The sequence below is a fragment of the Carassius auratus genome, chromosome 38 (genome assembly GCF_003368295.1).
Source record: "Carassius auratus strain Wakin chromosome 38, ASM336829v1, whole genome shotgun sequence".
In the NCBI taxonomy this organism is placed as follows: Eukaryota; Metazoa; Chordata; class Actinopteri; order Cypriniformes; family Cyprinidae; genus Carassius; species Carassius auratus.
Window position 1 is genome coordinate 2,582,565 of NC_039280.1, and position 12,798 is coordinate 2,595,362.

The following is a 12,798-nucleotide window of genomic DNA, read 5'->3' on the forward strand; positions in this document are numbered from 1 at the left end:
TTTAGTTTTTCATTTTGAATATATTAATCAGGTGTTTTGTTATTTATTTCAGAAATCCTTGTGATATACAATATTAAGTTTGTGCTGGTCTGCCTCAATCAAAATAGTGTTTAAAAATTACTTTCTGTTTTACTTTGTGTTTGTATAGACAATAATGCATAAAAGCTCATTAATGGGAACATTAAAGAAAGTTCTTTAAAAAAGTAACTAAAAAGTTACTTTTAACAATAATGCATTACTTTTTGGTGTAAGTAATCAACAAAGTAATTGAGTTACTTTTTGAATGAAGTAACCAGTAACTGTAACTAGTTACTATTTCTTAGTAACTAGCACAACACTGATGTGAACACATATGAATGCTTGAGCGTGAGTATGTGAGGTTTACCTTGCACAACAAAATCTCCAAATATAGTTATGTTTATCACAGACCAGAATATGAGATGGTCCCCTCAAAAAAACTTTATATTAATCAAAATTAATAATCATTATAACAACATCACAATGAGTTTATCATGATATTGCAGCTTGACTCACTATGAGTTCCTGTGTTTTTCATTTCTATTTACAACATGTAGTTTTTGTGTAAAGACACACGCAGAACTTTATCAGCATTAAAATGCAGTCTATAGTATTAGAATATGAGCTGGGTCATTCTCTCGATTCATTCAGGATGCTCTGAGTTTAGTACAAACACAACACTAGGGAGGTCTTGTCTCTTGGAAATGCAGAGAACAGCTTTCCTCATCTTTCCTTAAGGCTGTCCTTGTCCTGTTTGCAAATGGCTAAAAGGGAAGAAAAAAGAATACATAAAATCAATTCACAGTTTTATGAAAAGCAATGAAATCCTTATAATCAAGTGATGATAAATTTAATCGGTAACACTTTTGAATAATGGTCCATTAGTTAATATTAGTTAAATACTTTAGTTAACATGATCCAAGCAAGAACTACTACAGCATTTATTAATCTTAGTTGATGTTCATTTCAACATTTACTAATGCATTATTTAAATCAAAGGTTGTGCTTGTTAAGCATATAATCTCAAAATTCATCCTTTGAAACCCATTTTAAATTCAAACATTGCATTACCATGAAAATGATATATCAAAATCATGTTACAAAATGTTTTGAGTCACGAATTATAAAATATAGGTTTGGATCATGCACTTTCAAGTCTATGTTCAAAAATGTAATTGACCGTTAACAGGTTAACCGTTAACACATAGTTTTGTTCAATGTTCTTACAACATTTCAGCCGAATATTAATTATAAATGTTAATTAGATGTGTCCATTACCTGTCTAGCGAATTCCGTGAGGATGCCATTTGGGAAAGAGCCTGAACTGGCAGCTACTTTGGCGAGGTCTGTGTTTTTTTTTTTTTTTTTTTTTTTGGTAAAATAACACCATTTGGCGATACTACAGATAGTTCTGTCAATTTTATCTGATTGATATCATTAACAGCTTTGGGACATTTTTGTATTGCTCATCTGTGTCAGTATGGGAGCAATGCTGAGTGAAGCTTTTTAGAAAATAAATAAAGAACTACAAAATATGGAATCTCAACCCCGACTTGATGTAGTATTTTTTGATGTTAATAATGTATCTTGTTTTCATCAACTGAAAAAGATGCCATTGTGGTCTTAAACTACATTAATAAAGGGATATTCTGCATTTACAATAATGCATTTAGCAGAAACATTTATCCAATATTCTGAGTGTTTCTCTTAAACAGATTGAGTTAATAGTGTGGAAAGCTGCTAATGTATTCCTGACACTGATGAGACCTTCACCTCTCAGATACCAAACACAGACATTGCTTTTCATAAATAACAGAGTAGAATACTATTTCTAAGAGAACTATGATTGTGTGTTCATTATACACTAGAAGAGGAGGACATTGGAATAAAACTGCTTCTGCAATAAAACAAAACACCTGGACGCTTCTTAAAAATAAGTATAAATTTATGAAAAATAACAAATGTAAAATAAGCAAACTGATTTTTTTTTTGTGAATAATGTCAGAGGTTGGACTGGCTTGAAAGACCACAGAGGTTGGACTGGCTTGAAAGACCACAAAATACTCCCATATGACTCCACAGGGGAAGTTTCCTGCCAAGAGTAGGTTATTTTGGTCTGCAGCCCTTTCTAGTTATTTCATTAGAGTCCGTGAGTTCAGCTAACGGGCATTTCAAACTTTGCTATTAATCTTCATTACTGAAGTGAGTCAGATTAACTTTATTATTCGAACAGACAACTTAATAAATGTCTGTAGGCAAATCCTATGCAATTCATCCCAATAACGAAATGAGACATTAAATAAGTTTTTAATTTTATCTAGGTTGACACCATTTCAGATAACTCCAAATAATTGGATTTTTTCCAGTGTTTAAAGATCTGGAATATCAAAGAGGAGTGGAACATTTTTCACTGGGATTAATATTAAACACAGTATAAACCCCCTTTTCTGAGTATAAACAGGACAAAACTAAAATCAGAGATCAAAAAATGAATATAATTATACAAAGTTATATGATGCTGCATTGACAGCTCAATGAAATCAATGTTATTAACATTGCACATGACTGTAACATTAAACAACATACATAGAAAAAGGAACATGCATCTGAAAAATACAAACACGCTTTTAGTTAAAGAAGGAAAGGGACTTTTATTATGAAATGTCTGCAGGAGGCAGCAGACTCTTATTTGGTTCACCGTTTCCACTTTCACACTACCATGTTTTCACGGAAATAACACCTACAGAGCATTAAAATCAATCAAAATAGAACAATGAATGACCGCCAACTTGATCTCACAGAGGCGCAAAAGGCCATCAAATCAAAGTATCCTCCCATCAACAAGAAATACGAGTGTAAGTGGAATCGAATTCACTGTCTATTTCGCATGTCTTGTATATCCAGTAACGACCACAAACGAAACCTACCAAAACTAAGATGTAAATGTGCTGAAAAGTATGTAATGTACACTTTTCTTACATTAGAGTTATATATATGTAAAAAAGCACGAACGTTACAGAAACACACTATTAACGGTTCAACGTAACGTACGAATTCTAATATGGTAAAGGTTCATGAAAATGAATTGAGTCACGTGATACGACGCTGCAAAATGTTTACGTCATCACGTAACATTATTATTATTATTTCTAAACCGTTTCATTACATGCGTCTCATTTTGAGATGAGTAACGGCAAATTGTGGAGTAGTAATGAAATAAAACACTGCTTTTCGGAACTTCGAATCAGTCGATTCACTTTGATTAATCATTTTACGAAATACACCTGCTGCTCAAAACTCCCACACACGCATAATAACATTACTTAGACGCATAATATAATTTTCTTACAGAGTTGGAAGTAAAAAAAAGTGTAATAATGTGTTTGCTCATTGTTTGCAGTTGCACGTTTATATTTATGTAGGTTTTAGATTCGAGTGTGAACAGCATCATGTCGTAATTTAAAGCAATATTTGGTTTTCTGTTTCAGATCTTGATCATACTGCAGATGTCCAGTAAGTATGTGCTTGTGACTAGGGCACTGTTACATAAATCAAATGTAAAAGTTCCTGGAAATGTTGAAAGCTAGTGGTAAACCCTGAAAACTGTAATTTTTCAAATGACAGATGAGTCATTTATATCCTATTTATATAGTATTTTTCAAAATTGCCTCCACATTTGGTGTAAGGTTTGGTGAGGAATTATAATTAATTCAGTGGAAGAAGAGGGCAAGACTTAAAGGGTTAGTTTACCCAAAAATGAAAATGATGTAATTAATGACTTACCCTCATGTTGTTCCAAACCCGTAAGACCTCTGTTCATCTTCAGGACACAGTTTAAGATATTTTACATTTAGTCCGAGAGCTTTCTGTCCCTCCATTGAAATTTTATGTATGGTATACTGTCCTTGTCCAGAAAGGTAATAAAAAAAATCTTCAAAGTAGTCCATGTGACATCAGAGGGTCAATTAGAATTTGTTGAAGCAGCGAAAATACATTTTGGTCCAAAAATAACAAAAATCACGACTTACGACAGTATTCCATACATACATTAATGACATTTTCATTTTTGGATGAACTAAGCCACAGCTCACTGTGAATGTGTATGTACATTTTAACTTTAAAGCCTTGCCTCTGTTTTTCACTGTAGGATTCATTCATGGGGAGATTCTCTGGAAGAGGCTTTTGAACAGTGTGCAATGGGCATGTTTGGCTACATGTCGGACACAGAAACTGTTGAACCCACTGACACTCTAGAAGTAGAATCAGAAGGTGGGACAGTATATTCAACCTTTTCTTTTCAGACCACCTGCAATTACAAGCGTCTACTTTACTTCACTCCACATACACAGCTAAATTCAGTAGTTAACTGTCAATACTTTACACACACAGTTCAATAGTTTATAGGAGTGATGGTCATATTCTACAACCAAACTAAACAACTAGTGATGAGTAATAGATTTAAAAGCGTATTAGAGATGTGTCTCTCTTTTATATGTTAGCTGCAAGAAAATAGCAGGAATAATACGCCTTCCCTCATTCATGTTGCCAAATCTTTCTAGAAAAAAAAGGAAAAACATAGAAAAGGACGTAATAAATCAAAACTTTATATTGGAAATGGGTTAAAAATATGGAATTATACCAGAATACCTGCCCACATTAATAATGAGCTTTACGAGAAATAACCAAATCCCAAGCACGCTTACAATGACAACACAAGAGTGCACTTTAACGATGATAAAAATGTCCAATTATATACAATTGTAAAATAAACATGTGCCACAGAGGAGAGAGCACAGTGCTGATTAAAGGATATGTTAACATTAACTTGACTGAAAAGTCCTTGCCTTTCTTGTTTAATCAGGCTTAAATTGTTTCTATCATGCCTTTTCATATTTTAATGTTATTTTGGTCATAGCCACCCATCTGTTTCTATCGTTCGGCACACGTTCAGTGCTTATACATTTATTTTGTTTATTTATGATGACGTGTTTGGGATCACGCGGTGCGTGGCGATATTCAGCCATACATTAAAGTTTTTACAGGAAGTTTTGTACCGGCTACAGATAGAGCAATACCGTAATATCTTTGAGGACAGACCTAATTTTAAAGGTTGCTAGTTGACTATACAGTCCAGAAATAATACAGTCACAGAAATTAAGTAGATTCCATCATCAGTTGATGTCTCGAACTAGTGTGACTCGCTTTCTTCCAGAAAAGGAGAAAGAAAAGGAAACTTTTTGTTTTACATGCAGTTACAAGCTTCATGATGCAATTGCATCATATAAGTTGCATGAATTTATTGATGCAAGACTGCACTGCATGTGTTGACTTAAAGAAAGGAAAGGCTATTTGTGCTAAATAGTGTTAGACTCTGTTTACAAAAATTAAATCATCATAAATAGCATCAAGTGCAATTAGAAGTAATTTTCTGTTTCTGCTACATTTTCCGAGCAACAGTGTGCATTTGCTAATAAAATTATACCACTGTTTACAATATTAAATAGACTAAAGGGTAAAATGATGGGTGTGGCAGACATTAAAATTGACACTAAAAACAATTACATGACTTCATACGACCAAAATATATTACAAGTAGCGCCTGACCAATATGGATTTTTAGGGGCCGATACCAATATTAGAGAGTTAAAAAAAAGGCAGATAGCGATTATATCGATTGATATTCTTTTTGTATATTATAGTACAGTACCAGTCAGATAATTGGTCTGAAAAGTAGGTTAGTAACAATTATTAATATGGCTAATTAGGGTACAGTACATCCTAAAATCCCCATAAACCTTAATAGAAATTAAACGCTTAATTATTTAAGTTTTAGTAAAACATAGACTAGTTTAGCCTTTTAGCTTTAAAACAACTGTAATACTTAAAAAGCTTGCACATGGATCCACACGTCTTTTGATTTTTGTCCAATCAGCTCAGACATGAGCTAGTCCCACAACTATGTCTACAGTGACACATACTTATTACAAAGGAAATATGAGCCATATGAAATGCCTAAAGTATTCTAAAAGCCAACAAAGGCAACAAAATAAGGCCACATTTTGTATTTTATTCGTACATGTTAGCCAGCTAGCTAGCGAGTTAGTCTAAATAGCATACGAATCCCATTCATTTCTATTCTGTGCATACATACAGTGGAAAACATACGTACTTAAATATAATAATTATTTGAATGCTAGATTAGAGTCCTAGTCATGGTCTTTTTCAAAAGACATTTAGCCAGTTTTTGGTAAATTAAAAGCAAGCAGTAGTCTTACTGACGTTAAACAACATTAACGAAACTTTAATTTATTTAAAAGAAAATAAAGTAAAATTAAATAAGCAGTTACCTCAAGCAAACCAGTTATGATGTTCTAAAAAGGCTATTTCAAAATACTACTTAAACATCACGGGCTAATACACAGTCGTTGTGATTTTTACCTCTATATTGATATTTTTCTGCTGCTCTTCTTTGCTTCGCTTCCTGCCTTATGCCTCTGATTATTTCTTTTTTCACTTATTTTTTTAAAAAAGATACTTTAAGATCCCACAAATGGCAACAACTATTTTGACTGAGTGCGCTATGCATAATAAATGCGTTATGATGATGTTTTATAACTACGTCATGACACAGAAAGTGTTTAAATTAGTCCAACATGACATTGTCAAATCTTATGGTTTTTCATTGATCTAAATATTATTCCAATATTATTTTAATAAGTTTGATCGATCAGTTCTGAAATTGTTAACTGTCAGAAGTTATTTTGCTTAATATATGAGTGTAGGAGCACAGAATGTTCTCACTTCCGAGAAATAATAAATAAATCCCATCGGACACAATAGTGACTATAAAAAAGGTTTTCATTTATAAATCTCTAAAAACCTTACGGACTGATGTTTTAGTGCACTTCCTGCAAATATGGAAGACCTTGAGAAGATGAAAACTGCATCAAAGCTCCAGAACTAAAGGCTAGTAAAGTGTCTTAAATATGACAAAGATTTTTGGTACACATCATCTTTATGGTGTTTAGTATTAATACATGCATTCACATATATTTAGTTTTGTTGTGTGTGGTCATATAATGAGTAAACATGTTGAGGGTCACAATAGACACACAATATAAATCGAATTCCTAGTGAAAATGACAATAAAATGTTGCAATGACAAAATATTGCTCTAAATTAAAATGTTACAAAAATGTACAATAATGATTTTGTAATACTCTTTTCAACCAGACAAAAATGTAGGGTTGCCCAAATAAGTATTTAATGAAATTAAAAAACCCGAAATCATCATTGTGTTGTATAAAGGAGGGCTGTGGATTCAGAAAGCTTGAGAACCACTTCTTGCCACAAGTAACTAAACGTCTTTTTTTTTTCATTATATCACAAAACATTATGCAGGTGCAATGGTGTATTAGATTACAGTAAGGGCTTTAAAAAAAAACAACTGGTGACTTTATCTGTTTATCTTGTTTCAGGAGATGATATGGAGTCACTCCTCTTTCATTTCCTGGGTGACTGGCTATTCAAGTTCAGCGCTGATTTATTCTTCATTCCCAGGGTAATATTAAGATTTGAGATTAGATTTCCTGTGACCTCAGTCTTTTTAAGTTTTTCAGTAAACTTGTCTTTTGTTTTGCAGGAAGTCAAGGTTTTGAACATAGACCGAATGCGCTGGAAAATCCGCTCAATAGGGTGAGTTCTGGAAATCCACCAGAATTACAAAGGCCTCTTTCCTAAAAGATTGTCTTTATACTTCCACAAAAGATTTCACAGATCCTCAGCCAAAAACACAGAACATTTTGTTTTCTGTCCGAACCTGAATGAATTCATTGGATGTTTAGCAGGTGTTTGCCGCTGTTTGCACTCCAATGAGATCTCGGATTTGAATTCTAGCCAAAGTCAAATCATCGTTACTGGAAATCATGTTGATGTGTCAAATTTCTTATCTAAGGATGAGTCTCTCACATAAAAAAATTGTTGCAATATTTTTTTGTAAACCACATGTGACTCAGACGAGTGACATCTGGTTTTACTCATGTTTTAAATATGATTCCTATGAAACAAAGAAACAAATACTTACAAGAATAGATATGTGTGAATGCAAATAAAGTTACATAGTTATAAACCTATTTATATTTTTATATATTGGTGGGTGATAATATAGCTGATATTTATCAACAGTAAAACAATCAAGCAGTTTAGGTTTGTTATTCTTTGGCTCTAGATTGGTGTGTTTACAGCATCTACCAACAGCTTCCAGCCATCATTTAGTGTAGTATGTAGTCTATATCGGTGTTAAACCCTATTGGTTCAGAAACTGTGAAACCAGTTTTGCTTTACCAGTTATGCTTTACATCTTCATGCATTAGAAAATGCAGCAAAAATATATACCCTGACTGAGAAATAGCTCAAATAAATGACTGTCATCATGTTTAAGATCAACTTTCAGTTCTGTTCATAAGACTTTCATTTTTACTGTTCCGGATATTTGTCAAAAATGGAAATAACATCATTTAAATCCCTGATTGTTTTCCTCTGCTCAGGAACCGGTCCCACATTCCTGACAAAAGTCTGGCATTTCCAGATTATCCATTTTGTAATGATCAAACTGTCTGCAATTAGGGTTTTTTTTTAAAGTCTGGCCTCCGAGAACTAAAAATATAAATTACGTTTGCTTGATGTAACTGTTAAAGGAACACTCCACTTTTTTTGACAGTAGGCTTATTTCCAACTCCCCTTACAGTTAAACAGTTGAGTTTTACCGTTTTCTAATCCATTCAGCCGATCTTTAGGGTCTGGCGGTAGCACTTTTAGCTTAGCTTAGCATAGATCATTGAATTTGATTAGACTGTAAACATCTCGCTCAAAAAAAGAGTTACCCAGCTGGGGACTATTGTGGGACTATATGCATAATATCATCACAATGTAACTACAGAACAGTCAAGTTTTAAATAGCGAGATGCTAACGGTCTATTCAATGATGTATGCTAAGCTAAGATAAAAGTTAAACCGCCAAACACTGAAATTGGCTGAATGGATTTGAAAACGGTAAAACCCAACTGTTTAACTCTTGGGGAGTTGGAAAATAAGCCTATTTTCAAAAAAAGTGGTTAGGTCTTTTAAAGGGATAGCGTTATGTCAGTCCAGATCTGTAAGAATTTCTTTCTTGTGGTTAATACAAGAAGATATTTTGAAGAATGTGTATAACCAAAAGGTTTCTGGTCCCCATTGACTTCCATGGTATTTTTATTATTCTTTTTTCATAAACAATTTTCTGTTTTTTATCATCTTTTGGTTTCATGAAGAACCTTTAATATCTATTGACCTTTTCCATTGCACTAAAGCTTCAGTGTATGGTACTTTAAAAACTTCTCATTGAAAGGTTAGATGGAGACCCAACATGTTTTCATATATATATATATATATATATATATATATATATATATATATATATATATAGCATCACTGTGAAAAACCCCCTTTTGGAATGTGAGATTTTAAGAGCTGTGGAGGTCATTGGGGACCAACTGTTTGGTTACCCACATTCTTCAAAAGCATCTTCTAAACCTGCACTTAGAACAGAATCATTTCGGACGGGGCCTTGATTCCCTTTGGTTTTCAAATGGTTTTGTATGTACGATTGCTTCATGTTGTGTGACTGTTGCGCATGTTTCTTTCAGATTACAGTCTTATTTATTTAATTTTTTTTGAAGGTGGGGTGAAGAATTCAACATAAATAAGCATCCGCAGGTACGTTCCCATCTGTCAGTGGTGGAAACCACCAGAGCTGTACTCTGTTTTTAAACACATCTGTGGCTTATTTGTTTTACACACAGCTCATTTCACTTTTCTAGATCATATCTAGTTGAACAGTAGCACATTCCTTTGCCAGACATTAACAAATTTTGGCATAACAAATATCAGCTTCCTAGGTCAAATTTTAGGGGAGTTAGGATTAGGAAATTCTTTGTGTGTGGATAAACAAGTCCACGATGGACAAAGGGGAGCTACCGTGAAACCACAATTGCTGCAGATAGAGTTGTTATGCAAACTTGCGGTTTGAACCATTGGTCCTGTAGTGTGATAAAAATGCATTAAAAAAATAATGGTGAATAATACCACTGTTTAAGCCAACACTTAGTAGTGACTTTTAACAGTTGTAACTGGTATGTCTGGCTTAAAGGAATATTTGACCCCAAAAAATGTCCTGAAAATTGACACCTTGGCCATCCAAGATGTAAATGCTTTTGTGGAAACGGAAGTTGTCAAATGTAGTATTACATGACTTACTCACCCAATGGATCCTCTGCAGTGAATGGGTGCCGTCAGACTCAGAATGGGAGTCCAAACAGCTGATAAAAACATCACAATCACATTTGTCCATTTCAATTTAGTATACATTCACACTTTGACCAAAAACATGCAGCATTTAAGCATCAATCCAGTTCAGTTATATCACTAGTAATGTTATTAGGATTTCACAATCATAGCAACCTCTGCTAATAGAATGAGAAAAAGCACTGAAACCCAGATTGTTCAAGTATTTGCATTGAAAATAGAAAACAGATGAAGAGCACCTATTCACTCTCTTCAAAGTAAACCTAGAGTTAATTTGATTACAATACGATTTAACAATTCATTGATCATTTGGTTTTTATTTCTGCAGCATTGAATTAGAGTACAGAAATTAACAATATAATTGGTAAAAGATGGTTCAAAGATATAAACATGAATGAAAGAAATCTTTTTATAGTGGATATTCATGGCCCAGTCTGAAAAATAATTGTTTTGCATGATTTGAGTTAAATTTATGATGCGATTGATGTCAGATTCAGTTCCTTAAAATCTTGAAGATTTCTGCTTTTCCTCATTCAAACAGTTCAAATGTTCATAACTAGCTTGTGTATTTTATATGTGACATAAATACTATTATACAGTGCTTCACTTTATGATCATACTGTGAATATTACCTTGTGTGATAGTCATTTAAAATCCTTTAACATTGGGAACTTGGGAACACATCCCTCCGTAATTCCTTTCCCATGCATCACAATCTGAGTAATCCTTTAATAATGATATGCGTCTAGACTGATGTTGCACAGTGTATTATTATTATTTTATTTTTTTTATTCCGTTTCCAGGATGTTTTCTCAATCTTGTTTGTTGCTGGTCTGACTTATCTATCCAAATGTATATAAGTATAGTTACTGGAATATTAAACTCTTCAGTGCAATCGTTTTCACATATAATAAAGCTCATATGAATCATTCTAACTATTCCACTGCAGATTACTGTTTATTGTTCCAGTGCTCTATTTATTAATCTGAGCAGATCCCTTTATCCAGAGCAAGTAAGCATGTGATCGGAATCAAACGAGCACTATCTAAGCAAACACATAGTCCTCCCCCAGATTCATAACATTGGAACGCTGTTATGTCTGGCCCGGCCTGCTTAAACCCAGAAATAGTTAGCAAAACATTCATTTCTGCAAAGATGTAGGTGTGTTTTTATATTCTCCTGAACAGATTTGGAGAAATTTAGCATTACATCGCATGCTCACCAATGGGGCTGGACAAAAATATTAGATTATTCGAAAATTTGTTCGGTGGGTTTGCATTCAATTTAAAATTGACATTGCATGCCCTTGGGTCAACAGCAGAACACCAGCTATGCCTGAAATCGTTTGGATGTCACTTCACTTCTGGCTAAAATACCAGTCTGTAACCAATAATGGTATCTCTAGTAAAAGAAGGTCCATCCTGTTGTTGTCTCGCACCAGAATGCACCAACATATTTGTTTAGAGGTGCTGTTAAACAGTGCTTGCTCTGTGCATATTTCTCTCCTGATTCAGACAAACTTGACTTTTTCACTAGGGAGAGCAATATTATGGATAAAGCTGGAAGCAATGGTATAACGCTACAAATGTGTTAACTGTTGATTTATTACAGACTCCCCAGCACTTTGCTTCACACGATTTTAATTGATTCCACTTGGTGCATAAATTACACACAGTTTAATTTAAACAGGCATCAGACTGCAAAGATTTTAATGGTTTTATTTTTGTTTTACAGGGAACAGAAGTGAAAGCAATCACTTACTCTGCTATGCAAGTACATGACACGGAGAAACCAGAGATCTTTGTCATCATCGATATTTAAAAAACTAAATACACGTTACATATAATTTAATGCCTTGTGTGAATTGTGATGATTTTAAAAGATTGTACCTTCTTGTTGGAATGGACATCTGAGAGGTGTCTTTTCTGTAAACTATGAAATGTTTTGTGGATTACATGGATGAAATACTTTTTTTGGTCTGATTTTCATTATTAATAATGACATTAAAGTACCCCTGTTATGGGTTTTGTGAAATTGACATTTCATGCAGTGTGTAACAACTCTAAGTGAATGAAAACATCAGGCAAAGTTTTAAATTGGAAAGTGCACCGTGCATAAATGTCTCCCAAAAGAAAGAGTCAACTCTGAATCATTTAAACGAGTCATTTTAAAAACAAATCCCAAGCCGTTGATGTCAACATCACCACATATAAGTGTCACGCAAAGGAAAGGTTTGGAAAAATGAATCATTGAGTGGATCATTTGGGAATCTATGAGCATGTATGCCATGCATATTATAAAAGAATGAAAGTGTTTTTTGACCTTGCGTGCATGTCAACCTGTTGATGACCCCCAAAACCAAAATATGAACCTTTCATTACCCATAATAGGGGCACTTTAATAATATTTTATTTTGTAATTATAGACAAATATAATAAC

The 12,798-nt window shown here is 33.6% G+C and overlaps 1 protein-coding gene across 1 annotated transcript; it reads left to right on the forward strand.

Moving 5' to 3' along the window:
• Positions 1-2,687: 2,687 nt before the first annotated feature.
• LOC113056655 (protein archease-like) lies at positions 2,688-12,397 on the forward strand. The gene is made up of 7 exons (XM_026223448.1): positions 2,688-2,873; positions 3,507-3,531; positions 4,166-4,287; positions 7,497-7,579; positions 7,661-7,713; positions 9,735-9,771; positions 12,094-12,397. Exons 1-7 carry the CDS (start codon positions 2,792-2,794, stop codon positions 12,178-12,180), a joined length of 489 nt encoding a protein of 162 aa, XP_026079233.1. The 5' UTR covers positions 2,688-2,791; the 3' UTR covers positions 12,181-12,397.
• Positions 12,398-12,798: the final 401 nt, after the last annotated feature.

Bases quoted from the DNA above. Each gene is read 5' to 3' on its own strand.
- LOC113056655 (XM_026223448.1), top strand. From the start codon at position 2,792: ATGAATGACCGCCAACTTGATCTCACAGAGGCGCAAAAGGCCATCAAA. The intron at 3,532-4,165 runs GTAAGTATGTGC...TTTTCACTGTAG, and splicing joins GATCATACTGCAGATGTCCA to GATTCATTCATGGGGAGATT. The intron at 7,580-7,660 runs GTAATATTAAGA...TTTGTTTTGCAG, and splicing joins ATTTATTCTTCATTCCCAGG to GAAGTCAAGGTTTTGAACAT.